This window comes from Camelus ferus, chromosome 1 (genome assembly GCF_009834535.1).
Source record: "Camelus ferus isolate YT-003-E chromosome 1, BCGSAC_Cfer_1.0, whole genome shotgun sequence".
NCBI classification, from domain to species: domain Eukaryota; kingdom Metazoa; phylum Chordata; class Mammalia; order Artiodactyla; family Camelidae; genus Camelus; species Camelus ferus.
Window position 1 is genome coordinate 61,862,408 of NC_045696.1, and position 27,390 is coordinate 61,889,797.

At 47.3% G+C, this 27,390-nt stretch overlaps 3 protein-coding genes across 4 annotated transcripts; 1 reads left to right on the forward strand and 2 right to left on the reverse strand.

Annotated features, from left to right (window-relative positions):
* Nucleotides 1-261: 261 nt before the first annotated feature.
* On the reverse strand, nt 262-5,560 carry NCBP2 (nuclear cap binding protein subunit 2). The gene is made up of 4 exons (XM_006178973.3): nt 5,382-5,560; nt 4,808-4,989; nt 2,399-2,537; nt 262-1,852 (listed from the first exon to the last, which is right to left on the reverse strand). Exons 1-4 carry the CDS (start codon nt 5,457-5,459, stop codon nt 1,781-1,783), a joined length of 471 nt encoding a protein of 156 aa, XP_006179035.3. The 5' UTR covers nt 5,460-5,560; the 3' UTR covers nt 262-1,780.
* An 82-nt stretch (nt 5,561-5,642) lies between these two features.
* On the forward strand, nt 5,643-6,431 carry NCBP2AS2 (NCBP2 antisense 2 (head to head)). Its single transcript, XM_032481526.1, has one exon. The coding sequence runs from the start codon at nt 5,688-5,690 to the stop codon at nt 5,985-5,987; it is 300 nt and encodes a 99-aa protein (XP_032337417.1). The 5' UTR covers nt 5,643-5,687; the 3' UTR covers nt 5,988-6,431.
* A 64-nt stretch (nt 6,432-6,495) lies between these two features.
* On the reverse strand, nt 6,496-26,671 carry PIGZ (phosphatidylinositol glycan anchor biosynthesis class Z). 2 transcript variants are annotated; one of them, XM_032481507.1, is made up of 6 exons: nt 25,784-26,671; nt 24,394-24,539; nt 19,940-20,044; nt 16,633-16,941; nt 14,519-14,728; nt 6,496-11,817 (listed from the first exon to the last, which is right to left on the reverse strand). In XM_032481507.1, exons 5-6 carry the CDS (start codon nt 14,523-14,525, stop codon nt 10,250-10,252), a joined length of 1,575 nt encoding a protein of 524 aa, XP_032337398.1. In that variant the 5' UTR covers nt 14,526-14,728; nt 16,633-16,941; nt 19,940-20,044; nt 24,394-24,539; nt 25,784-26,671; the 3' UTR covers nt 6,496-10,249. The 2 variants fall into 2 exon arrangements, with proteins under 2 accessions (XP_032337398.1, XP_032337393.1); XM_032481502.1 differs by having other exon boundaries at nt 14,519-14,731.
* Between the last annotated feature and the right edge of the window lie 719 nt (nt 26,672-27,390).

Sequence of the window (27,390 nt, forward strand, 5' to 3'; positions counted from 1 at the left end):
ATGGAGATGGTCTACATTTGCACCTATTACAACAGCCATTAATCCCAGGTGGCTGTTGAGCATTTGAATAATGTGATTGAGGAACTGAGTGTTTTATTTAACTAGCTACATGTGGCTGGTGGCTACCATATTAGGTAACTGTCAAATCCAAATGGACATACAAATTCTGCACATTATTCATAGATTTCCCAAAAAAGAGTGCATTATTATTCCACAGTAGGAGCATTTCAATGTCTTATTGGTGAGGAAACACAGGCAATGATAAGTTGGTCCAATTTTATTGAAATCTGTTACAGAAGACAATTCAAATAGGAACCACTGTCTGGTTTTAAGGCCTATAGAAATCTGAGTTATATTTTAGTGCAAAAGAATATAAAATACATTACTTTAAACTACAGTGTAAAAAGATTTTAAAAATGAATTTATGTCCTCATTAAATATTTGCAAATGGTTTGTTCCTAAGTACTTACAACTAATTTATAGATAGCACTTTTAAAGTTCAAATAGCCAGTTTAAATTTGAGAAAATATACACTTACTGTAACATGAAAGAGGTTCACATTGAGATACTTCAGCCCCAACTTCAAACTACTGGAAATTAGGAGATACTTAGTTGCTGGATGAAAAAATTTCACTTTTATCAGGGAAAATTATACAGATTAGCAGTCTAAAATGAGCATAATATATTAGAAAAATTGTCTCTTGCTTACAAATGCAAAATAAATCCTCTAGACTCCCTCATCTGTAGAGATCATCAGTTCACTAGCAAGGCTCTGAAACTTAGCACAATTAGAGAAAAAAAGACTTCAAATGAGAATTGGCCAAAACATTTCCAGAGGGAAGCATTTCTGATTGTTTTTGTGAAGCTTTCTCCCGTATCTTCAATCTTTTTTAAAAAACCCACTCTCTCCCAAGATCAGTCCGAAAATGGAGGGGAAAAAAAAATCTGAGGGCTGTCACAGCGACCTTTATCATATCAAGGCAGTGTTTTAACTCACAGCTCCTGATATTTCATCTGTTTCTTATTGACAGTGTCCCCCTGCCCTCAGACTTAAGGTTCCCTATAATACAGACCCTTGGTTTTTTATAGGTAAAACACATCTTTTGAAAAATATGTTTAGTAAATACCCTCCAATTCCTGTACCTAATTTCCTGATACATCTAAAGCATGTAAGCAGCGGTGTCCCCTAGGACTGTCTGAGGCTTACTTTTGTAACAACTATTTAGGAGGTTCCCTTGACTCTTGTTTGTAGTGATTAGAATTCCACATAGAAAGAAATTCAGTTGTCAAACATCTGTTTCTAATTTACAGCAGAGCTATAGAGCAAAACTCCATTTATTAAACTTCAGCTCATGCAGACTTAAAATTTTTTAAACAATAATTCCAGGCCCCGATGTAGACCATGAACATACTTAGATGTAAAACATGGTACACTCTTTAAAACTTTTTTCCAACTGTTTAAAAAGAAGTGTGCAGTTTTTGGCTGATAGATCAACATTATACATTAAATCTGCTGCTAAGGAGCACAATTTTTGACCTGGTAACAAATCATTCTGATAATCTGACACACAGCCAAGATTCTAAGACTACAGAATTAAAGGCATTCTTTCGGATTCTGTCCTTTTAATAATTTTAAGAGGAAGACCAGGAAGAAGCTTCCACCTCAGTAGAGACATTGATTAAAGCTTGGTAAAAATGGGCAGGTTTGCAGACCTTGGGTAACGCACGTCAAATTCAAAAGGCCAAAGGAGTGAGTTTTTCATGATGGGGCTCTCACCACTCACTGGTTTTGGGCCAGTTTTCCGTAGCCGCCTCTCCCAGCATCATAGTCCTGCCGGTACTCATCTCGTACCTTAATTGAGAAGAACACATTACAGTATAGAGAAGACTGATGTAATAGATATGCCCCCCACAAATATGTCAGCCAGCTGAGCTTTTTCAGGTGTCATAATGTGAACATTGAAGCAGAGCATAATTTTTGAGCAACTGATATAAAGCTCAACTGTTCTGCAAAATTATTTAAGACTATCTCATGGTTTTTTAACCAGACACCAGGCTCATACCAGCATTCAAAAATAGCACATTCCAAAGAATATTAACATACTTAAAATAAAAATGTAAAAGTCATTTCAGTGTATTTTTGCTTTTGTTCTAGATACTCTTGCAGGTGGGGATATTAGCCCCTAGCAGAAGTCCAATAATGGTTGTATGGATCATACTATTTAATGGTTTTAAAAAATAATTTACCAGCCCCAGTGGGTGGCTTTCAGATTCACTTCAAGCCAAGGTTATAGCCACAAAGTCATTTTCAAAAGAGCAAATGCAAACTGACAAAACACTTGTCATTTAGGACCAGAATCCCAGGTAAAGGCTGAGCCCGGAGAACCTTCCTGCATACCTGGCCCCCAGATCGCCCACGGCCATACTGCCTGCCCTCTTTAAAGCCCGCATCCCAGTCTGTGCGAATGATCCGGTCATCCAGACGAGTTCCATTTATGTACCGCATGGCATTTTCCGCATCTGCTCTTGAATAGTATCTTAAGTATAATTATTAAGGAATTAGCATTTCTCCAGACGTTTTTATAAACAGAGGAAAAAACATCGAAATGAAACTGAGTTAAGAAAAAGTACAAAAACCAATCCAACCTGATGGAGTTCAAAGACAATAATGTGGCTTGCACAGGCCTGTTTGAGGTTGGTCCAGGAGCACTTAGTCAGATATGACATTTATCCATGGCTACACTGATCATGATTTTCTGGATAATCCTATTAATTATCTGGTCCTATATTTTGGTTTGCAGAATATAAAATATGTTCAGTGCAGGCTTAAACCACGGACTATTATCCAAGGAAACAGTAGCATCCAAATTAGGAGCTATATATTCAAGAACAACCTTAAAAAGAGGTCACAGTACCTACGAGTTGCCATTATATTTCATTAGAAGGGAAGTATCACTCAGATTAATGGTTCCAAACCTATTTCATCAGATCTACTAAATCTATGGGGTGGTATTCAAGAAAAAAATCTCTATGCAATTATGTTTATTAACTGGGTTTAGAAAATACTGATCTGGGCTTTTTCCCCTTGTCTTTAATTACACAGGTAGGGAAACACTTGTTGAAATCCCAATGTCCAGTATCTACACAATGCCTAGCACATAGAGGGCATTCAATAATTTTTTGTTGAATAAAATGAATGCTAAAGGGCACACAGAAAAAAACACTAGCAGTGAATGGCAGCCTCTTTCTGGTATTTGCCTTTAAGATCGTTGATCTTTGAACTTCAAGGCAAATGCAAAAACACCCCAGTTCTTAGAGCCTGGTTATTATCTAAGAGTTTCTTTGCCTTTTTGTCCCCTGTGAACTATTTTACACTATTGTCACCATCGGTGAAACTCATACCTTGTGGAAGAGGCTTGCAGAACCCAGAAATCAGATTCCAAAATCAAAAGTGCAAAACAGGTTCAAAGTGGGTCTTCTGGTTTAAGTTGATAGAATGAGCACACTTTTCCTTCGTTCCTTCTCAAGGCCCCCATTAAAACAACAGAAAAGAAACACAGACTCAAAGAGTAGAAGAGGCCATCAGCAGACTAGAGATTGGGTAAAAGCTGAAGAGTGCTAATGGATGAAGTAGTCACAGTACAAAGTACTCTTGAAGGGCCTTAAAGAAGAGACAGCAAATTCAGGAGGCTTTTAATTCAAAGTTGAATAAGGAGTGAGGCTGCAAATAGGGTCTAATTAAAGGTTTTTATGTGGGAAGACGACCTGCTGGCAGGAAGGCATTTAATCCAAGGCAAATAAAAATAAAATGACAGGGTTCTGAACTAACTGTCTGGAGGAACTAGGGCATTGTCTTTGATGTTAGCATGCCAAAATAAAATCCCTTTTCAAGCTAGCATTTGAGAAACCCGTATGTCCCAAAGGCAAGGCAGCAACTTAAGCAGCCCTACCTGGTTCCACTAAGTCAGCCTTCTTTCCCCTGATTATGACCAGAAACCCAGGGATCACCAGAATAAAGAGATTTACAGCATAAACACAACCGAAAGAAACGATTCAGGGTACAGTAAAGAAAACTCAAAAGACATGTTATGTCTGATCAGGTCTAGGAAATTTCTCACACAAAATGACCAAAAATAAAAATATTAGTTAAAAAACAAAACATCAGGATAAATCCAGACGGTCCAGTATTTGGAGAGTTTCCAGGGAGAGAACAGTCACACATAAATACAGTTTTGATTTTGACTTATAAGATCAAACTACATACATCTACATAATAAAATACTACGTAGCTACCTTAAAAAGAGGTAGATCTATGTGAACATGGAGCAATCTCTAAGATGAGTGGGGAAAAAAAAAGTCCATGCAGTACACTACCACACATCCATAGGATTACTTCTGGAAAGAACCATGAGACTCGTAACTGATTGTTTCTGGGCTTAAAAGAGTTCTTTTTGAAACACCATGAACATATACATTCTCAAAAGCCTTTTTCTTAATCAACTACAAACGAAGTGTGGATTTCAGAACAGGATGTAAATGTTACCAGCTTTCCCAGTGTAGGTGTAGACGACAGGACGGTACAGCTCAGTGGTAGAGCATGTGCTTAGTATGCATGAGGTCCTAGGTTCAATCCCCAGTACCTCCATTACAAGAAAACTTTTTCAATTAAAAAAAAAAAAAGATTAAGGAAGGAGAGGTAGTAAGTGTAAGGACACTCATGAGCGAATAGCCTCAGTCATTTTTCAAAACAGGTAACCAGCCACTCTCAGCCCCACCCTTCGCCAACAGCTGCATCAGACAAGGATACTCCACAAAGCAGAACCCACATGCTGTTTTCTTCATCTTATCCAGGCCCATAATGATTTTCTTTATGTCACCACTTTTGCTGAAGAGTTCATAGATTTGTTCTTCAGTTGTATAAAAGGAAAGATTTCCAACATACAATGTACAGCTTTTCTTTAGTAATTTTTCCTGTTCTTCATTGTCACCCTAGAGTTTCAAATAGAGAAAAAATCTAAGCAACACAATCTTAAAAGCTGTGCTTAAATAGAATCCCTAAGTATGGGAAAAACTTTCATTAATTCTGACCTAGGAATTAGTTTCTCTAATCATCCCAATCCACCACAAACCCCTTGCCAAGAGAGGTGTTCAGATTCTATGAAGAATTTATACAAGGACCAGACTCCTTTTAGTAGAGGGCAGAGAAAGGGATACAGTGATATCCAAACGCCCTTTCAGCATCCATTCCTCTGCAGGCACCGAGGCCTCCCTAAGAGTTTCGGGAAACCAGACAATGCAAGACGACACAATGAGACAAGAGCAAACCGATTCTTGGCGTTCTGGCCCGGGGCCTCCCCTTCTCGTGGCCCTGCTTTTCTCACCCGGAAGTGCTGGTCCCGGTACTGGCTCAGCTCGACGTAGGAGTCGCTACGCAGCGCCTTCAGGAGGCCACCCGACATACCGCAGAGAAGTGGCCGAGGATGCCTCCACTCTAGGAATAACGAGGCCACCCAGGCGCTGCCGGAACCGGAAACGCGGAGGCAGCTGCTGAAAGTGGCTATCTCTCGGTCCAATCCCAGCGCGGCTGTGTCGTCACCGGGCGGCGCCGGCGCAAACGTGGTCCGTAGTCGGGAAGTCGCCGATCAGAAGCGAGAGCTGCGTGCTACGGGTTCCGGGTCGCTTCAAGGATGGTTCTGCGGCGGCTATTAGCCGCATTGCTGCACAGTCCGCAGTTGGTGGAGCGTCTATCCGAGTCGCGGCCCATCCGGCGTGCGGCGCAGCTCACTGCCTTCGCACTGCTGCAGGCCCAGCTGCGCGGCCAAGACGCGGCCCGGCGCCTGCGAGCCCTTGCAGCTGGGCCCGGGGCCTCCCTGGGCCGCCGCGCTGCCCGCTTCAGAGACACTTTTACTCGAGAGCTACGCCGCGGACTCCAGGAACGCCCGCGGCCACCACCAGGTAGCCAGAAGGGCCCGGATGCCAATCCCTAAACCCAGGCTGGGCGGGGCCGAGGTCGCCTGCTTTCGTTCTGGGCTCGACCCCGACCTCCGCGCTACGGAGTCATCCAGGACACTGGGCACGGCTTCGAATCCTGACTCAGATTGTCCGCCTACAGTCCCACCCATCAGAGAGCCCAGGTCTAACCGACATCCCTGGTGAAGTTCTGCAACTGGACAGAGCACAGTGTGTGAAGAAAACCCCCGAAGCCTGACGGAAGTAAAAGCAGTCTGGGCCCTGGTACACCATGAGCAGAGATCCATGGACCAAAGTACAGCCAGAAAGAGAGTCTGCCCTCTGCGAATAGGACTAAAACTGGTAACAGATGATACTGCCTCCGAACTGATGTCGCAGGGGCTACTTCCAGGGGAGATCCTGGATAGAAAGACAATCTTGCAGTTGCCAAAGTCCTGTGATTAAATGTGTGAGCTGAGTAATGGGTATTGTTACTGGACCAGATTCTTTTCCCCACTTATCAAGCCAAATGCTGCGATGCAGAGGTTTACAGCAAAGAGAGTTTATTCACAAGGCAGCCGAGCAAGGAGAGGGGAGAACTAATCTCAGACTCTTCCCCAAGGCAAGGTTATTTATAAAGAAGCAAGGCCGTCTGAGGGGGTGGGGGGTGTGGGGAAAGGTAATTGGAGAAAGGTGTGGTTATCTAGTTCTACACAGTTGTAACTAAGCTACAGGCTTCTGCACATTGAAAATGGAGACTCAGCACCAGCTGAGGGTGGAGTTTTCAGCCCTCTGATGTCAAAAGGTCAGAGCAGACTCTGGCGCATGCCTAGTTGGAGGGTCAGTGGTCCTATCCAGTCTTAACTAGTTCAGCTTGAATTAGACACAGCTGACTGCAAGTTCCTGGAAAACAACTCCAGCAAACATTGTTTAGGCTTCATGCTGCTTGAAGGACGTGCAAGTCTTAAAATGACCTTGATTGGTGGAGGCAGGTAAAATGGATGGGACTCATTACCCATGGTTTCAGTATGAGTGGAACTTAGCGGGCAAGGTGGATTATGATTCTGGGGACTGTAGGCCTCTGATAATACTAGTTTAACACATATTGAGTACTTCTGTGCTGGCATTTGCTAATTGCACTTTGTGTGGGTTATCTCACTGCTTCCAACCACTTTCACATGAGGAAGTGCAGGCTACTTCTTAAGTTTCCCAAGGCCTTACCGAGTGGGATATGATACAGGTTTAACTCCAGAGCCCAAGTCCTTAATCATAGCTCGCTGCAGCATTTACCCTGGCCTTCACTGCCTCCTTTCCCTGCCACTGGGCGTTAGGACTATTGCCTAACCTGGAACAAGCTACCTGGATTCCTAGTCCCTATTTTAGAGGGTCTGGGATCCAATCTAAAGACTGGTACAGCTAATAGACCCATGATTAGGAAATCCATTGTATACAAATGCTGTCATTTGAGGCTTCCTCCTGAATTTCTGATCCCCTTTAATCAGGCTACACAATCATGCAGTCTAGAAAGCTCAAAGCCACAGGAGAAGCTTTTAGGCTGGTGAGCATTAGAACTTATACTCTAACTTCTCCACCAGTCACAGAGGGAGCCGGATAGAGCCAGAGACACCCCCTCCCCAGGGATAGAAAAGTAAAAGTAGCTTTTCTTCCACTTTCCTAACGGTGAAAGTTCTGATTTGATAGCCCGTTCTCCAGTCTTCCCATCAGAGGTGCTTCTATTTAATATCCTCTTTGAGGCCAGTGTCCTACTCTTCTCATGACCAAAGTTCTAGTTTAGTATCCTCCCTCTCCCAGACCAAAGGCAATTCCCTGGATTCTCTTGTGAGCTTGGCAGTGAGGAGCCCTAGGAGCTTGTTCATTCTACTGCCTTGTTTGCCTCATTGGTGTCAATCTGACTCTCTGGAACTGGGTGTCAGCGGCAGAATGTTCACAGTCCCCAGCCAGACCCCCTACCCTCAATATAAACAGTGCAGGAAATAATGAAGCTTCTAGACAAACTGACCATTTGGTAAGAAAGGAAGGAAAGCAGGAGATGGAGGCAGTTGTTTATATTTTTGTGGAAGAAGTAAGGACTAAGTTCTCTCCATTTTTGTAGAAGTCTGAGAGCAGAGACAGAAAACTGGGCATTTTCTGCTCCAGCTAGAGGTGATTTGGATGCCTCCCTGCTTCATTGGGGAAGCCTCCACTGTAGTCACTGGCTTGTCATCTCAGCAGTTACCCTGTTATCAAAGAAACAGGACAAATTCTTCCCACCATCCCCAGTGGCAGCAATCTCCCAGCATGCCTTTCAAGCTCTTCTAAGCTTTGCCAGAAAGTGAAGCAGAGAAGCAACAAACTCCGCTACCCTGCAGGGCAATTCTAAATCACCCCTTAATGCCACACAAATCTAGATATCAACACTTTATAGATCAATTTGATAGAGCTCAGACCACTGCAATCTATGTGGACTGCTATGCCAGCTGTTCCTCCAGGGAATTCTGAGGCTGTGAACCCAGCTTGGGGAGGGAAGAGACAGAAGTCCCAAGAATCCCAGAGGAATTTGGGACTTTTAGAGTCTAGGATGTCTCCAAGTGGCACTTGGTTTTTAAGTGTTAGTCAGAAAAGCCATCTTTGGCTTCAAAGTAAACAAGTAAGTGCTTATCAGGTGCCCAGTAGCAGTAGGAAGACAATCTAAGGGTCAAAACAGAAACATAAACCACAAGAACAAGGAACTACCATGAACGGGTACTAGAGAGTCTAAAAGAGGGAACTCTCCAGAGTGTGCTACAGCCAGCTTACACTGACTCAGGAGAGAGGCCCTTGGCATCTCCTCCCAACTCAGAGTTCGGTAATATAATTTTAGTAGTTTGAAAGTGGCCATGGTGAGGGTATTGACAGCACAGAAACTGACAAGTGCTACAAATTGGGGCTGTTCTGCCCCAGAGAAGGGGCTGCTAAACATTTACCAGCATACCACTGACTCCTCTCCCTAGGGGCTGGAGTCCTGAGGAACGTGTGGCACTAAGACCCCAGCAGCAGCATCAGGGCAGCTTACTTGTGGGAGTGGAACTTTCAGGTGACACAGGCTTCAGGCAGCAGAAGTAAGGGCTAGAAAAGTGCTCAGGTTTGGTCATTCGTACAGGTTTGGTCTCCTGCTCTGTGCTGACCTCCAGCACACTACTGTCTGGCCTGGGCATCTCTTCTCACGAGATGTCAAGGCTGTGAGGAGGCAGAATGAGGACAGGCTTGGTGCCACAGTCCCTGAGGGTCCCAGTTGGGGTGCCCTGTGTCAGAGGGAGCAGCGTGCCCAGGTGTGATGGCTTCCACCAGGGCAGCAGGGGTTGTTTGCTCTCCATCTTATGAAGAGGAGCTTCAGACAGGGGCTTGGAAAGTAACAAGACCACACTTAAGGATTTGTGCTCAAGGGCCACCGATGCTGACTGAGCCTGGTGTCTCCATTTCCCCTGGGGCTGGCAGAGGAGGGAGAACATCTGGGTTCCCCGATCTCTGAAAGGTGAGATGGAGAAGTGTTCCACTACTTCTCTCAGGACAGGAGTAGAGGAGACTGGGTGTGGAGAAAAGTTCCAGAGACAGCGATGAGACAGCAGGCACAGAAGTGCCATAAAATACACCACCACACCTACTTCTATACTTAAAGAGCTTTGAGAGAGACATGCCTTTCTAGCCAGGGGACACATGCTGCAGGCTAAGGAACGACACAGTGTTCCTGTGCTGGCAGACACTTCAGAGACGCTCTGATCCATCCTACAGATTGGAAGACTAAGGCTGGGTGAAGGAAAGGGGCTTTCTTAAGCTCACATAACCAGTGTAAGCAGACCAGGGACTAGAAGTAGGTGCCCTGAATCTGAGCTACCTGCTCTTTCTACGTCACTACACTGCCTCCTTCCAGTTACCTAGGAGGCCTAAGGGTTGTCATGCCAGCAAGAGGTAAGGCATCCTGGAAGGTATGGGAGAGGTCGTTCAGGAATGTCATTAGGAGATCATTGTCTCCTTTCACACCCAGGTACTATTTATATATTTAAAACATCACAGTGGCTGGAAGGAATAGGGCAGGGACAGACATTTGGCATTGTTGATTATATCAATTCTTTGGGGACCTTGGCATCAGGACTGTGGTTGGTCAGATCTTTGGTCTTTGAGGGAAAATGGGTGTCAGTTTACTCAGAAGGTGAAGCAGCTGAAGACTGTGCACAGGAGAGACAGCGGTGGGAATTCTGGAAAGGAAAAGAGTCAGGGCTCTGTCCTCATCCAGCTACCCATGTAGACAGAGTGGTACCTTCACCTATGGCTGAATCTTGGGCAGTGGACTTCCTGTCATATTGTCAGGCTTCTCCCCCAGCTCCAGGATGTGAAGGCTGAGAAGGTCCCTCCAAGCCCCACTCAGCAGGGAGGACAGGGATGGTGGGTCCTCAAGGGTCACGTGAGGAAAGATGAGTGTCTCATTCTTGAGGGGGAAGCTGCACTTCTTCACAGCGGGCCTGGCGGTGCCAGGGGTCACCACAAAAAGACGGCAGAGCCATGGCCCACCAGCCACCTGGCAGGCCGGCTGTCTGATGAAGCTGTTCAGGGCTTGGCACAGGACCCGGTCCTCAGTCCCACCCATGTCCACCACCTCCACAGGCGACCCCAGGCCTGGGAGGTGTAGGAGGTGCCGGGGGGGCATGTAGGTGTGGGTGAAGAGGAGCGTGTAGTGGGTAGGTACCTGCGGGAGCATGGGAGTGTGAACCACCTGCTCCAAGTGCCCCAGGCCAGGCAGTAGGCCCCCCTGGTGCAGGCAGCCAAAGAAGAGGGCACCCAGGGCATTGAAGAGGACCAGAGTGCCCTTGTGGGGCACGAGCTGGCTCTGTGGACTACAAAGCAGAACTAGGGGGACCAGGAGAGGGATCAGGAACCGAGCCTCCTGGTGGCTAAAGGCAGACAGCAGGGCCAGGGGCATGAAGTAGAGGAGCAGGAGGTGAGACCTGGGGCAGGACCAAAGGCTCCGGGCGCCCAGCATCCTCGGGAAGCCTGTTGGTGCGAAGGCCTGGAGGCAGGCTTGTAGCTGTTGCCACGCAGCCTGCAGGGCCTGGGCGTGCAGCACCCCAAAGAGCAGGAAGCCATTGACTGCCAGGTGAGTGAGCCGCATATGCGTGCCGTGCCTCGCCAGGTTTACAGGATCCAGGTTGTAGTGCAAGAAGTTGGCAGGTGTAAGGACAAGGGTACTGGATCTAGATGGACTGGAGAAATACCAGCTGTCCACAGCCACAAACACTGCTGCTGTGAGGGTCGCCCCTGGGAGCAACACCAGGGCTTCCTTGGTCAGTGACTTCAAGCTGGAGTTTGTGGCTCCATAAGTTCCCCAGAGGAAGAGGGGGACTAGAGCAAAGGCCAGAAAGGTGGGCCGGTTGAAGAAGCCAGCAGCCACAATGCCCCCAAGAAGCCAGCTCTGCCACCACGGTCCTGGAGCAGGCTTCATGGGTATAGGGGTCCAGGCTGCACGGGGGGATACCAGTACCAGCAGCCACGCAAAGAGCAGTCCCTCGATGGCATTGGAGAAGGTCCTTGTGTAGAAGACCAAGGTGACATAGGAACCAGACAGCAGGACCAGGGCGTTCCAGCGCTCCGCCCCCCAGCATGGGGCCAGGTGGTACACAGCCATGTCCAGGGCAAAGGAGAGGGCAGTAAGGAGGAGTCGGGGCCCCACCAGCAGCACGTAGCCACTCACTGGGCCAGGCCATGCCCCCGACTCTTCCCAGAGCCTGAGCAGCCAGAAGGCAGAGCCAGAGGTCAGCAGTGGGAAGACCACCGTGCGGCAGGGGCTGCTGGGGTGAAACTCCCATGGCCGTGCAGCCTCTATGCCCAGGACGTCCTCTGCAGAGAGAGAAGCAGGGGTGAGCCAGGTCCAAGCTCAGAGAATGTGATAGACAAAATTCTAGGATGGCCATCATGGTTTCCCAGCCCTCTACTGTCCAAGCCCCAACATAATTCCTGGGACTGGGAAGATGATGGATTTTACTCCTGTGATTAGGTCACGTTGCCGGGGACAGCTGATCCTAAGATAGGGAGATAACCTGGGTGCGCGTGACAAAATCTCAGGAGCCCTTTAAATCAGTTTTCTCCACCTGGTGGCAGAAGAGGACATCAAAGACGAGAAGGATTTGCTGGCTTAAAGATGGAGGGGGCCATTGTTCATAGCAGCACTATATACCATAGCCAAGACATGGAAACAACCTAAATGTCCATCAACAGATGACTGGATAAAAAAGACATGTGGTATATATACACCATGGAATATCATTCAGCCATAAAAAGAGTGAAATAATGCCATTTGCAGCAACATAGATGGTCCTAGAGATGATCATACTAAGTTAATCAGACAAAGACATATCAAATGGTATCACTTGTATGTGGCATCTAAAAAAATGATGCAAATGAACTTATTTACAAGCCAGAAATAGACCCACAGACAAAGAAAACAAACTATGGTTACCAAAGGGAAAAGGGGGGGTGGGGATAAATTTGGAGTTTGGGATTAACATACACATACTATTATATGTAAAACAGATAAATAACAAGGACCTACTGTATAGCACAAGGGGTTATATTCAATATCTTGTAATAACCCTTAATAGAAAAGAATCGGCAGTATATATATATATATATGTGTGTATGTATGTGTGTATATATATATATATACACACATACATACACACACATACACATACATACATATATATTCAGATACATATATATATCTGAATCACTTTGCTATACACCTGAAACTAATGTTGTAAATCAACTAAAACAAACAACCCCCTCAAAGATGAAGGGGGCCATTGGCAAGGAATGTGGGTGGCCTCTATGAGCTGAGAGCAGCCGTTGGCTGACAGCAAACAAGGAAATGGGACTTAGTTCTATAGCCTCAATAAACTAAAATTGTCCAGCAGCCAGAATGAGCTTAGAAGCAGACTTCCCCCAGAACTTCCAGACAAGAAATCAGCCCATACCTTGTGATACCCTGAACAGAGAGCCCAGGCTGGACTTCTGATTTACGGAAATGTGAGCTAAGAGTTTTAAGCTCTAGATTTCTGATGGTTTGTTACGCAGCAGAAATGAATCAGGGGAGCTCTGCCCTTCCAAGGCCCCACACCTGGGAAGTGAGGTGAGAACGTGCCCTGGACAAGATGGCTGGGGAGGAGCAGTGGGAGGCTGCATTCCTCTTCTAGGAGTTCTAAAGTTCCAAAGTCAGAGTTAAACATGCACCTCTGTGATTGTGACTGCCTGATTGGACAGGCAGCACGAGGATGGGGGAGGAGAATGAGCAACTGTGGTTATGGTCACAAGTGACTTTAGTTTTATAGACAAAACAATTCTTAGGATTTTTTTTTTAATAAGAAGAGTGTATTCAAGCAGTAAAATTATATTAAAATTACTTGCTGCCTGGGGCTAGTCATGACCCTGTGCCCCACTGTCCCAGAGCTCTGAAGGGTAAGGGTGAGGGAGATAAACTCTTAATTTCTGCATCTTAGCTCCAAGCCCCACAGCATCGCACACTTGATAACACTGCTGATTGTTTAAGGCTCTTTACATCTCCATCTTACTCCTCCAGCCTTTTGGCAGTTTTCTCTATGTCAGAAGGTGAAAGGGAAATAGAAAATCTAAGATCAGATCAATCTGGCTGCTTTTTACTGGCTCAGGTTAAAAAAACAGCAACAAAAAAACAGGGGTAGAAAAGAAGACTGGGCCTTTCAGCTTTAAAACCAAATCCACCTGTTGAGCCCTGTGGCAGAGATAGCTGATGTCTCCCCAGTATCCATTTGCTCCTTCTTCCTTGGTCTCTTTAGCTGGGCATTTGGTCACATATAAAGACTATATTTTTCAGCTTCCCTTTGCAGCTAGGTGTGGTCACATGATACATTCTGACCAATGGGATGGAAATGGGCAAAAAGTATGACTTTCAAAATAAGCCCTTAAAGAGAGCAGGCATGCCCATCTCTTCTCTGGTGGCTGGAAAGACTTAGTTTTAGACTTGATGGCTGGAGCTCAAGCAGCCATCTTGAACCATGAGGAGGAAGCCTCGTGATCACAGTATCTGAAAAGCCTCAAGGTATCTGGCAACCAACTTCATGATATGTCCTATACCACGTAGAAGATAAGTTCTAACAAGTGAGCATTCTAGGTCTGGGTTCCGCCAGCCATCACATGAACGTATGGAAGAAAAGTTTCATTATTTTATATTACATCCCTGTGTAAGCTTCTGCAACCACTGGGGAAGCCCAACTCCAAAATCCTTCCACTGAGAAGCCCAAATCACCTTTCATTCTGAATGACCTGTACTGTTGGTATCAGCAGGAAAACATCAAAGAGGCTGGCATTTCACTGGTATCATTTAGAAGGTCAATGTCACCATTCAGGAAGGAGATGTGAAGCCCCACTCCTAAGTTCTTATGCCAGAGAGGCTGGTGGATTTACTGCTTACCTGCATTTTTTTCTCCCTCCACACTAAATATCCAATCAGCTCTTCAATCAGACTTTGTTGCAACTTATCTTAACCACACATGGGGAACTTTACCTGCCATGACCTCGGGTGACTGGAAGAACTCATCGGGGTGCACATAGCCTGTCTGCGGAAGGAGACACCACAGCCAGGCGGAGGAGGCTGAGGCTGCCCCACAGCACCCTGGCTGCCATCTTCATCTCAAATGGCTCCCAAGACACTGGGCCAAGAGCCTAGGATGACTTCAGCTGCTACAGATGCTATTCTGGTTCCACAGATCTGCATCTGCTGAGGATAACATTTGTTAGTCATTATAATGTAAATTATATGTTTAATTGTCTGAACAAACTCAAAATGTTGATAAAAATAGCAGCTATTTACTAAGCCCTGCTAAATGCCAGGAACTTTACATACAGATCTCATTTAACCCTTTCCACAGTCTGGGACAGTGAGCCTTATTATCTCCATTTTACAGATGGGGAAACTGAGGCGTCTGTTGAGTAACCCAGTTGCTTGCTAACCATGTTGGCTAAGTGTTTAAATTTGACATTTGCTAAATACATTTGCTAATATGACATTTTGTTAAGTGTCTATATATGACATGTGCAAGTAGGATGAGGGTACCTTCCATATCTGGGTCTCACAGCCCCATCCTATTCACCAGCTCCTATCCACAAACCAGCATTGCAGCCTGGTTCTTACACTTCTGAAAACTTAGGAACCTCAACAGCTTCCATCCATTTCTCTGCAAAAATGAACTACATTTGACCCCACTGTCTCCAGTCACTCCCTCCAAGTTTCCAACATCCTGGAACCTCCCTTTTGGAAGGTGATGGAAACTTACCGCTATGGTTTGAATGTTTGTGCCCAACCCCTTCCCAAATGTATATGTTGAAATCCTAATGTGATGGTACCAGGAGGTGGGACTTTTGGGAGCTGCTTAGGTCATGAGGGTGGTTCCCTCACGAATGGGATTGGTGTTCTTGAAAAAGAGACACCAGCCATTTGTAAAAGAGCTCCCTCACCCCTGCCACCATGTGAGGACACAGTGAGAAAGTGCGGGCTCTGAGCTAGGGAGAGGGCCCTCATCATGCTGGCACCCTGATCTTAGACGTCCAGCCTCCAGAACCGTGAGAAATAAAGCTCTGTTGTTTATAAGCCACCCAGCCTGGGGTATCCTGTTACAGCAGCCTCAGCAGACTCCTCCTGATGGGGATTCTCACTCCTATAACTCAAAGACCAGTAGGAACACGAGCCCACTGCATGATGGACATTTTTTATCAACACCAATGTATTATCTCGGGTGAACGGAAAAACAAGGCTGACTGTGTTTGCTGCTCCCCCAGAGACACACGGCAACTGTTCCCTGACTTCTCAACTTTGATATTTTAAAGGCTGACCTTAAACAGCTTTTGTTCGCAGGCATGATATCAGGTCATAACAGAGGAGACACGACAGAGTGAAGCAACAGAATAGGAATCTGGCAGATGCTGAAAAGGAGCCTCTTGATACTAAAACCTCATGGAGCTGAAAAGATAAATTTTGCAGCCTCTGCTCTAACGTTGCAACTGAATCATACGGACTATTTTTCCAGAGCCAGTGAATATCCTGAATTTTAGAGTAGAGTTTTCAGATAGAAGATGAGGTAAAACTTAGCACTAGGTTGCAAAGGTTGAATCTGAATTTTTTTTTCATTAATAGCCAATATGCAGGCTGCAGGATGGGGTGGGGGTGTGGGTTGGGGTTAGGGGTAGGGGGAAAGCATGGTACCCATCACAGAGAACAAACTTCACAGTCCAGCAGGCCTGGTTCAGAGCCCAGCTCTGCCATTATTAGCTGTGTTAGCTCGGGCAAGCTGCCTGTATCCCCAAACCTCGGGTTCCTTGTCGGGAAAGTCAGATGATATCAAGCTCATAGGGTTGAGGGAGGTTTAGAGCTGATGCGTGGAGGGCACTTAGTATACAGAGCTTGCCTGTACAGGTGATCAGTGGGAGGTTGCTGTTACCACTTCTAGTTGAGGCACAAATAATAAAATCAAGTTGCTCCAGACACTCTAGGTATTAGTTCACAACCTCATTGGGAGCTTCTGAACTGGCCCCAAAGGCAAAAGGCAGGGAGAGACTGAAGAAAGAGGCAGACTACTGCAGATTGGTGGGTGGCAGGTTTAATAAGCAAGAGAACATACTTACCAAGCTTGTCTTGGGTGGCCGCTACAAGATGAACAGATCTCCGCACCCGCCTGCCAGAATCTTAAAGTTTATATAGAGCCCTTAACTGGGCTTCATCCTGTATGCCATCCAGATGGTCTCAACACCACACGACTGTCTCAAAGCTGTGTCCTTGGGCAGCTTCTGGCCTCAGGAAGGCAAGCGGAGCACACATTCCAAGGATGGGGTTGGGGATGGGCTTTCAGTTTCCTGGGTCCAGCTTGGAGTCAACCAGCGACCACATCCCCTCCTCCAGCACTAGGACAGCCTCCAAATCAGCACTTTGACTGGCTATAAAAATAAACGGGATTTGGTTTAGTCCAACTGTCTAGATACATTTATGCATGTGTTTGAAATGTTTCTATAAGTACAGAGCTTTTACATGGTTAGAATAAAATATCAAATCCATTACACTGATTGAGAACACAGAAACCCAGCCTGCCCTGCCCTGATGTGAGTCATTACAGAACAAGCCTGGATCCTAAGTCTGCACTGCTTTCCCTCTGCAGCAACAGGAAATTCAGCCAGGGGACATCTGTTTAGTGCCCACCATCTATTCCCTTTCCAGGTAACAGCACACCGAATTCCTCCTGAGAACTGTACTTCTCACCCTCTACCACCAATTTTCAGCTATGCAGCTTGGGATCTGATCCTATCCCCAGACCCAGGTATCGACCCTCAATGGTTTAAGCCAAATAACATTTCTCATTCCATTGGCCACACTGATTGGTTCAGGGCTGGGCATATGACAAGCTGGTCTGATCCAGGGAACTAGGAAAAGTACTGGTAAAGGTGGGTCATGGTCCTTCTCTTCTCTTCCAGGATGGGTGGGGTGAGGCTGCAAGGGTGGGAGGGATGTGTCATGGTGAGAACTGTGTGCTTTGCACCTTCCTGCGGCTGGTGAGCGGGTTTTACATAACACTCCACTCTAACATTCCAATCTCATATTCCCCAGCTCACTGTCTGTATAAACTGGGAAAATCATGCAGTTTTTTGGTGTGTAGCACATGTCCTTGTGGGTTATACCTCACCTTTAGGGACCTGTGGGGACTTGAGTCTAATTATATGCCTGGAAGCAAAAGGAGTGGTGGGGGTGGCCCTGAAGAGAATCAGCACAGTCTTGTCTTGCAAGACAGCTGCTTCAGGGGAGTTTTCCATTACAGTTTCCGGTGCAGGGTTAATCCTCTCAGATGCATAGCCTTTCACTGCAATGTGTTATTTCATTGGATGAATATACTAAAACTTATTTACCCTTTTACTGTTGTTTATCAGCTAGGTCCATGAGCCTACCCTCATATAGGTTTCTCAGCCTGAATTCACATAATTAGGCACCACTTCCCCCCAAAAATAAAAGAAAAGCCTGAAGCCAATGATATGATTAAAAATGGTCCCAGACTTAAATGCACATACAATAATAACACAGGATAGAGTATTTATATACATATGTATATATGTATAAATATCATATATACATACACTCATATGGTTGGCATAATAAATTGTCATGTTGAGAGATAATATGGAGTTTGAGAAAAGCTAAGTTAGTTTAAGCCATATCAAGTTATTTTCAAGGAAGTCTTGTACTTATGAGACAGCCTTGGTCAGTGAAACTTTGTGGCCATGATTTGGGGGTAACAGGACACATCAGGGGACTGTACTGCAATCACATCAGTGCCTTTTCGGGATGTGGCCCCAGACTACTATGGAAACCTGGATGTCTCCAGGATTGTTGAGGGTGGATGGGATGGGGAGATGCTATGCCTAGGCTTCTGAAGCTGGTTCAAGAACTGTCGGCAGCCTGCTTGGAAAGGTGGCTGAGTTGAGATCATGACTTGAGTGTGAGGCCTATGGAGCGAGCCAGTCTGTGGCCAAATGGAGAGTACAAGTCAGCCATCCTCCATCCCACCCTCTCCCACTCTTATCCTGCCCAAGCCAATGCCATTGGCTGTGCTGCTCCAGCTCAGTGGTGCCGCCCTTGCAACAATGGAATTGAGTTTTGTCTCTATGAAGGCTATCCAACAATTCAGTGAGTGTTTTTAAAGTATCACATATTTTTAAACCAGAAAAGGAATCATACAATGTTTGCTTTATAATATTCTTTTGTCACTTAGCAAAATATCATGAACATCTTTCTATGGAAAGCAAGCATCCCTTCCACCAGCTGCAAGCTCTCCGTCCTTTATGTATCTACTTGCTCTCTCTGTTCTCTTCAGTTGGAACTTCCCCTTCCATCCATAAACGTGTTTGATTCTCTACCATTCTCAGAGAAAGATCCAGCCCAAACTCTCCTTGAGACTGGATGTGCCCTCTAGCCACTGCCTCCGTCTCCTCTTCCCTTCACAGGAAACCTCAAGCCATCCACATTCACAGAATTCAGTCCTCATGCCTTGTTAACTGTTCTACGCAATACAGTTTGGCTTTTCTCACCACCACTGCCCTCTCTAGAGCCTTGTTGTTTTTCTAATTGTCAAACCAGTGGCCACTTCAGGCCCCTACACTGCCTGCCATTTGACAACAGGGATCTCTCCACGATTCTGATCTCCTTCCAGAGTCTCTTTGCATACTATAAAAGGCTGGGAAACAAAAAGCTACATTTTGTAGATCCCTTGAAGTTGGGTTATGCACATTAGATTTAAAGAATTTAGAAAGCAGATGTGACACAAGCCCTATTCCTGCAGTTTTCATTGTTTCCTCCTGGCAAACAAGAGCATGGATTCATGGGGTTTCCTGCAGCAGCTTTCCAGTGTCCAGTCCAGCTTTGGGGGCAACTGCAGTTATGGTGGCATCCTGATTCATCCTGATTCTCAGCAATATTGCTGTGTCACTAAATCCGACTGAGTTCTAAGGTAGCCTTTACACTTGCCTAACTGCCACACAAATGGTAACTCCTCCGGTGAGTCACTTCTGGGTGTTCAGAGTCCTCCCTGGAAGACCGAACTATAGCCCATCTTTCCAGTTCACCTGATGACTTAGTATCGGATTCCCTGTTTAGATTCTTTTTCTGCGGGCTTCTATTTCCCATTCTAAACTCTGATAATTTGGTATCAGAAGCAGCTGTAGGCAACAGGCCTTCATGGATAACAAGATTCATATGCTAAAAGGAAATCACTACAGGTCAGTCGGACAGGGGATGTGTGGTCACTGCTTGTGCCTCCCTAGGGGGCAGGGGCATTTCTGGGCTGTGGCCTGAGAAGCGTACCCTCCCCTTGTCCTCGTCCCCGAGGCCTTCCAGAGCTTCTTGACAAATGACCAACTCTGCCACACCAGCAAAACTCCACGCCACACTCACCTGCTTTTCCACCTTGACCATGTGTCCCATCGTTCTGATTTCTTCCACTGTCTCCGTGATGGGAGGTCTTCTAGGCCCTGGCTGTGGCCCACGATCTCATCCACCCTGTGGGGAAAGGGAACTATCAAATGACCCAGACACATGCTGCCCTCTTTCCCACAGAAACTAAAACAAACACAAGAGAAAAAGAAGAGAAAATAACTAACAGTCTATCTTCTATGTCTAAGGAAAACAATCCAAGAATGAGGGCAAAACAAAGATATTTTCAGGTAAACTAAGCGTGAAAGGCCTTCACAAGCAGACCCCCAGAACACTCAAAAGGAGATACATATGTATATACACATGTAGACATGTACACAAATACGTAGCAGGCAGGAGGAAAAGTGGTTCCAGATAGAAGAGCAGAGATGCAAGCGGGAATAGAGAGCAAAGGGCATGGGCATTGGGGGGAGATATCTGGAAGGATGGAAGTCAGGAAAGCCATCCTCCTGCTGCCTTGTTTTCTGCTGGCAAGTAAGGTCAAGGAGATGGGTGAGTTTCCTGAAGCAGAGTTCCAGGTTCATTCACCAGCTTCGTGGTTGCTGAAGGCAGCTATGATGGTTTGACTACGGCTTTCCGATCCTTGGAACACAAGTAATGTACCATGTTCTTGAATTCAGTAGTTCCAGGGGTGGCCTGCTGTGTCCCCGACTCCTGACACGGGGGGGAGAGGTGGTAGCTCCCATAGTGGGTCAGTTTTGCTGCTTCTAAGAGTCATTCCTGGAGGGTCAGCTTGAGCCTGACCATCTAGCACCCTTGAGGTTTTCATAAGAAGCCACTTTCCTATATTAAACCTCTTGGTGATTAAAGTACTTAGTTATTTGGAAATAACATCAACAACAAAAACTCTGATTCAGTCTGGCATAAACAATTCATCCTGCCACGTAACAAGACAAGCAGAGCTTGCTACTGCCAGGGCTCCTCTGCTGCTTCTCCGTGATCCTCGCGACTCTGCCGGTCTCCTTGTGCAGACATCTCCCTCATGCTGGTAGCAAGATGGCTGGTACACTCCCCGCATCCCAACCAAACAACGTTGAGAAGAAGAGTCTGTATTTTTTACATATGTCTTTTTTTGTTGTTACTTCTTTTTTAACAGTTTTATTGAGATATAATTAACGTATCATATAATTCACTAATTTGTACAGTGCACTGGTTTTTAGTCTATTCACAGATATGTGCAACCATCACCATCAGCAATTTTAGAACATTTTCATCACTTCAAGAAGAAACCTCATATCCTTTACTTATCACTCCCCATCCCCCTGCTACCACCCCAGTCCTAAGGGACCACTAATCTACTTTCTGTCTTTATCAATTTCCCTGTTCTGGACTTTCATATGAATGGGATCATACAGTATGTGGTCTTTTGTGGCTGGCTTCTCTCACTTAGAATAATGTTTCCAAGGTTTATCCATGTCGTAGTATGTATCAGTACTGCATCCTTTTTTATGGCCAAATACTATTCCATTTTATGGACAGACGACATTTGTGTATCCAGTCAACTGTTGATGGACATTTGAGTTGAACCTTCTGGCTATTATGAATAATGCTGCTATAAGCATTTGTGTAGAAGTTTCTGTGTGGACGTAACATTTCCACTCCCCTTGGCACATACGTAGGAATGGAACTCCTGGGTCATATGGTAACTCTGTGTTTAATCATTTGAAGAACTGCCAGATTGTTTTCCAAGTGGCTTCCCACCAGCAGTATGAAGGTTCTGAGTTTCCTATATCCTGATCAACATTCATTATTAGTCTGGCTTTTTGACTCCAGTCATCCTAGTGGGTGTGAAGTGGTTTCTTATCATGGTTTTGATTTGCATGTGCATTTCTTTAAATCAAAGGAATCTTTTCCAGAAGTCCCCCAGCAGACTTTCCACTCAGTCCCATTGGCCAGAAAGGTATCAAATACACCTTCCTAAACCAATCACTGGCAAGGGAAATGGGATTTCCAGTGGGGACTCACTTCCTGATTTGGAGTTGGGGCTGTGGGCTACTTTGAGGCACACAGACATCCAGAGAGTGCTTATCCTCACAACATCAGGTTCTCTTAGGGAGGAGGAAGTGAGAAAGAAGATCAGCTGTGTAGCTGTGACATGTGGCTTCCATGACGTCAGGCTCTGATGGTCTTCCTCCTTCTTCTCTATATCTTCTTAGGCACCCCTTCCTCTGTTCACCCCTGAAATGTCAGTGCTCCTGGTCTTCAACTTCCTCCCTTCTCATCATCCACACTCTTTGGGTCATCTCATTTATTCTCACGGTTTCAATTTCCTTTCGATGATTTTTGAAATTATTTCTTTTCTGAGCTTCAGATTTACTGATAATAATAAATAATAACAAATAGAATTGCCATTTTTAGATACTTATGATGTTCCAGGCACTGTACATTATTTCATTTTATTCTCATAACAAACCTATAATTCTATTCTTATCCCTATCTTGTAGATGAATGGATAGGTTTAGAGAGATCAAGTTTTTTGCTCAAAGCAACAGAACCAGGAGGCTGATGAAAGCAGTAGTTGGACTCAGTCTGACTCCAGAGCCTGATCCACTGCGTGTTGGGCTTCTGCACGTCCCTCAAACACAGGGCAGCTAGAAAGAAGGCATAATTTCCCTATCAACCAGCCCTGGCCCCATATTTCCTGCAGCAGTGAGAGAACTAGTTTATCCAGTTATTCAGTCCAGAGACCCAAGTGTTATCTTCCATCTTCATGCCTCATGATGTGATACTAACTTAGCTCTCTAATCATCCTTTGAATCCAGGATTGTTCTTCATCCTTCACTGTTACTGAGTCCAGGTCCACTGTGACTGGGGTACATGTTGCCCGAGAGTCTTCAGCCCTAGGGGTGGCTGTGCAGGGTCTTCAGGTGTCTGGAGCCCCTGGATTGATTGCCTCTAGTTGCAAACAGCCCCCTTTATTACCCCAGTGTGTCATACAAAAGTAATCATTTTCTATGTGTGTATAATGAGAAACACCTTGAGAAGCTAGATCTAAAGTAGACTGCAGTTACCTCTCTGCTTTCCCTCCCCAACCTGCACCCACCCTCCTAACTGCAGCCAGAAAGAGTGCATTACTCTCCTGTATAAAACCTCGGGGGGGGGGGTTGGTCCTCATCACCCTCAGGACCAAGTCCCCTTTCCTGTTTTGGCTTACAAGGCTCTCCAGGGTCCCCAGCATCCTCTCCAGCCTCACTCCTGCCTCTTTGTGGACAGAGCTGGGTGCTCCAGAAACTACGTTTTTGTTGGTTTTTTTTTTTTTTCGGTAGTCTCCTCCTCTATTCTGCATTCTTTCTCATCTCAGCATCTTTGCTCACATGGCTTCTTTTGCAGGATATGCTTATAATAAGGAGGTTAAGACAAGCTTCGGCATTGGGTAGACCTGGTTTCAAATTCTTGCTCTGTCATGGTGAAAGAACACTTAATCTCTCTGTAAAATGAGGATAAGAATAGTGCCTACTTCAGGGTACTTCACTACAGTGAAGACAGACTTTAAAAACTGCCTGGATCCCCAAGACACCCTCCCAAATCCCATTTTCAGAGCACCCTGTGCCAGGCCTTGTGCTGCGCCCTGCACTGGCCGCTGGTGCTCTGACTCCTTCTCTGTCCTGTCTGGCTTAAGTCCCCCAGGTCTGGGATCCATTCAGATTCATCCAGTCCACTTGGATGCGCCCACTGCGGGGCCAGGGTCAAGGACAGATTCAGAGATCCCCGGAGGAGGTGGCGACATAGCGGGCACTGGAATTAAGTGCGGGAGTTCTCCAGAAAGAGGCCCACCTGCTGCTCATCCAGCAAGGCTGAGGCCTCGTGGCCGCCTCTCGCCAGCGTTCCAGGGGGTGGAGCCCACACCATGGGGCGTGGCAACTACTCACCTAAACCCAGTCAGAATGCGAACCTGCTATTTATGCATATAAGCGCACAGAATGAGCCCCGCGAGGGTCCAAATCCTGCAAGTCCCACAGCCCAGCGAGGGTGGGGGAGCAGGGGGCTTTAGAATTAAGGGGTAGCGCCCAGGTCTGCGGAGACAGGACTGGGGCAGGGGAGTGCGTACTGATAACCACAGACAGGGGCATCCTGCGCGTGTGCCGGGGGATGTCTGACGGCAGGCAGCAGGGACAGACCATCTTAGTGGCAGGGATACAGCGAAGCGGAAACCACTACGGCCGGGAGCGGGGGGAGCTGGGGAAGACATGGTATCCGTGGGACGAGAGGATGGGAAGAGACACTTTACTTTCTCGCTGAATCAGTGATTGGCTCTCGGTGGTCCACCTTTCTCTGGCGCCCTTTGTACGCGGAGCACCGTGCTCTGGGGACACAACTGAATGAGCATGGTCCAGAATGGCAGCCATCGCTGTGGCTCATTCCAAAAAACCCCCATAAAATTAAAAAACAAACAAACAAAAAAAACCCGTCTTTACCTTCAAACGTAAACTTCCTGACAAGACCACCGGGTCGCTGCTTACGGGAAAAGGCGGCAGGCCCAAGATTCAGTTCCTTCTCCGGATCCGGCATTCGGAGGAGGCTTTAAAGACTGCGTAGGCGGGAGTGTTGGAGAAGGGGGACCCTGCGCAACAGCCAAAGGCGTCTTCTTCAGCTCGAAAAGCGCAAGGACCATTTCCCTCAAGAGCAAGATCTTGTTCCAAACTCCAGGGTCCATTCCAGGGGCAGAGGGTGAGAGTGGCTTTCCTGAATTTGGTGTCGTATTTCTTCCTTACGTCAACCCTGGGGGCCGCAGTAAACCCTGTAGGGCGCCCCATCCTGAAAGCATTGCAATGTCTGACCCTGGTGCCTCCTTCTCTGGCTGCCCAAACGGGCCTATGTTTACTCTCTGATTAACAGAGAATGCAACACACAGCATTAAACACACATAAGGGAGAGTGGAAGAGACTAAGTTATCTCCATTAACTGGGATACATCACGTAACCATCTGTGACCTCACAGTTCCCACCTGCAAAATGGGAACTCTGCTCTGTAGCAGGGAGTCTTCAGGTGTTAATAATTTTGACAGCTGCTCCCACTTTTATGAGGCGAAGGTGTCTGGGGGTTAAAAATAACGCTTAAGAAGGAAGGGTGAAGGATGTCCTTAAGGAAACCTGCAATTGTCCTTGCCATATCGTGGTACCAAGCAAAGGCCAGGGCAGCCACCAACCAGAGCGCCGCAAGGTCGCCAGGATCATCCTTGGCCACAGGGCTTTTGCTCTTGTACGTGCTCCCATGTGACTCCTGGGCAGGAAAGCCATCCTGTCACCCTTGAGAGGGCAGGCCTGGCCCAAAGTGCACCGCGCAAGGATAGAAGTGGCGATTCTTCTCTGCTAAATGCGGACCTATGTGTACTCACAGTTCCGTGCTCAGCATTTTGCAGCGTCTTTTGGTTTCATTCTCACAGGAACCCTGGGAGGTAGCATTATATACCCATTTAATAGATGGGAAAACTGAGGCTCAGTAAAGAAAAGGGACCACCCAAGAACAGCAGTCGGTAGTAGGAGAAGATTCAAATATAGGCCTCTGGGCCCAAAGCTAGCGCTCTGAAGTGGAGTATACCCACAACCTCCCTTCCCCTTCCCAAGAAAACGTCACCACCAGCCTCCTGTCTCCCCTAGAGAGGCAAGTGGGTCCTCAGAGCCGGCGGACCCTAATTTGGGGAAAGTTGCCAGCTAGAATGTGCACGGCCACAGCTCCCCGGCCTGCCTCCACAGTCTCCAGCAGCTAGCAAATGTAGGAATGGAAACAACTGTCCTCTCTGCCCTTAGCTTCCTCCCCACCCTGGACCCCCCAGCAACTCTTCCCGAGCTGCTCCGCCCGACTCACCGCGCGCTGCTCTGGGCTGCACCTGCCCCGCCGGCGGCTTCCGGCCCTGCGAGAGCCCCCAAAGAGGGTGGATCCCGAGCCGCCCCGACCAGAAGGCAGGAGCCGGGCGGCGTGTCCTCAGCGCGGCCGCCTCGCTGCCCCAGCCAGGGAATTGCGCAGGCGGGGCGGAGGTGCGGCGGAGAGGGCCGGAGACCAGCGCATCCGCGGGCGGGGCCGCTGAAGGCGTCCCCTGAGGCCCCGGCTGTGGCCTCGGTTAGGGGATGACGGAGGGCCCCCGGTGGCCCCTAGGCCATGGCAAGCCGAGCAGTGGCTGGTCTTTCCCCTCCCCGCATTCCGGGTCATTCCCCTAGCAGCCCCCTCCCTGGCGAGCCACGCCTGGTGAGCTGCCTTTTTAGTACGAGGGACGGTTAAGCAGAACATTTCTAGGCCATACTTCTTTTGTCATTCAAAAGGAAAATTTCTGAGTTCTACGTGTGTGTTGGGGACATGTGGAGTGGAGCAGGTCCGGGAGGAAAGGCGCTGCGGCGAGGATCTGCCGGCCTTGTTTGGGAATTGGCGCTGGAGAGGCGGGTTCGGTTTCAGCCCGAAGCAGCTCCTTCCGGGCAGCGGCCGGCCGCCGCGCATTTGGTCCTGGAAACAGTCCAGCGGCGGGTGCTGCCTCCCCTCCTCTGCATTCCGCAAGTCGGGGGCGGGTGACTGGCCCAGAGTTGCCTGCGAGCCGGGGCCAGAGGAGGTCACCGTGTGCCCGAGAGCCCAGGCTCCCTTCCCCGACGCCGCGCCCGCAAGTGCGGGCAGCCAAGCCCGCCGCTGGGATGTGGCGCTGGAACCACCCCTCCTGGTCCCTCCGCAGGTGAACGCCTCCCACTCGCGGGCTCCAGGGCGTAGCTCGGCGCGCTACTGCGGGGCTCCTCGCCTCCCACGCCCACGCCCGAGACTGCAGAACGAGCGTGGTGGCCGGCCGACTCGACACTGCCCCCTGGCGGAGGAGTGTTTTACTAAGCTTCCCGGGGGAGGCTGACCTGGCCTAGAGAGCCTCTCGCCCTTCATTCCAAGTCAGATGTTTTTTGGAACGTCTTGAGCAGAAACGCTTCACCTGTATTCCCTTTCATGCTTCACAGCAGCCCTCACACAAAACAAAAAGCAAGCAAGCAAGCAAACAAACAAACCCAATACCTACTTTGTTGAGATATTATTTATATACTGTAAGTACCATAAATTTTAAGTACTGAGTGCAGCACAGAAAAAGGCTCATTTCCCCCGCTCTGGCCCAGGGGGAAGGTGCTGTCTGCCCCGCCCTCAGGCCCCCTGATCCCTGGGGATCTTCGTCTCTAGTTGCCAAATTGAACTCTTTACTGCTTTAATCTACATTTTAAATCAAAGTAATACTTGTGTACCTCTGAAAAACTCAGATGGATACACAGATCTTACATGAGAGAGAGAAGCCTGGTATGAGAGCCTAAGCCTCAAGATGTAACCAAGTAACCCTGCGGCCTTCTCATCACTGGTCAGGGCGCAGCTTCCCTTCCTCCGGTCACCCCTCCTCTTTCATCTTCCTCCTCCTCATTGCCAACATCTGTAATCAGGACTAGACCCTGTAGGAAACGGGA

Excerpts from the sequence above, each read along its gene's own strand:
- NCBP2 (XM_006178973.3), bottom strand. The coding sequence starts at position 5,459 with ATGTCGGGTGGCCTCCTGAAGGCGCTGCGTAGCGACTCCTACGTCGAG. Across the intron at positions 2,538-4,807 it reads TGTGGGTTCTGCTTTGTGGA|ATACTATTCAAGAGCAGATG; the intron begins GTATCCTTGTCT and ends ATTATACTTAAG. Across the intron at positions 1,853-2,398 it reads GTGGGCGATCTGGGGGCCAG|GTACGAGATGAGTACCGGCA; the intron begins GTATGCAGGAAG and ends TTCTCAATTAAG.
- NCBP2AS2 (XM_032481526.1), top strand. The coding sequence starts at position 5,688 with ATGGTTCTGCGGCGGCTATTAGCCGCATTGCTGCACAGTCCGCAGTTG.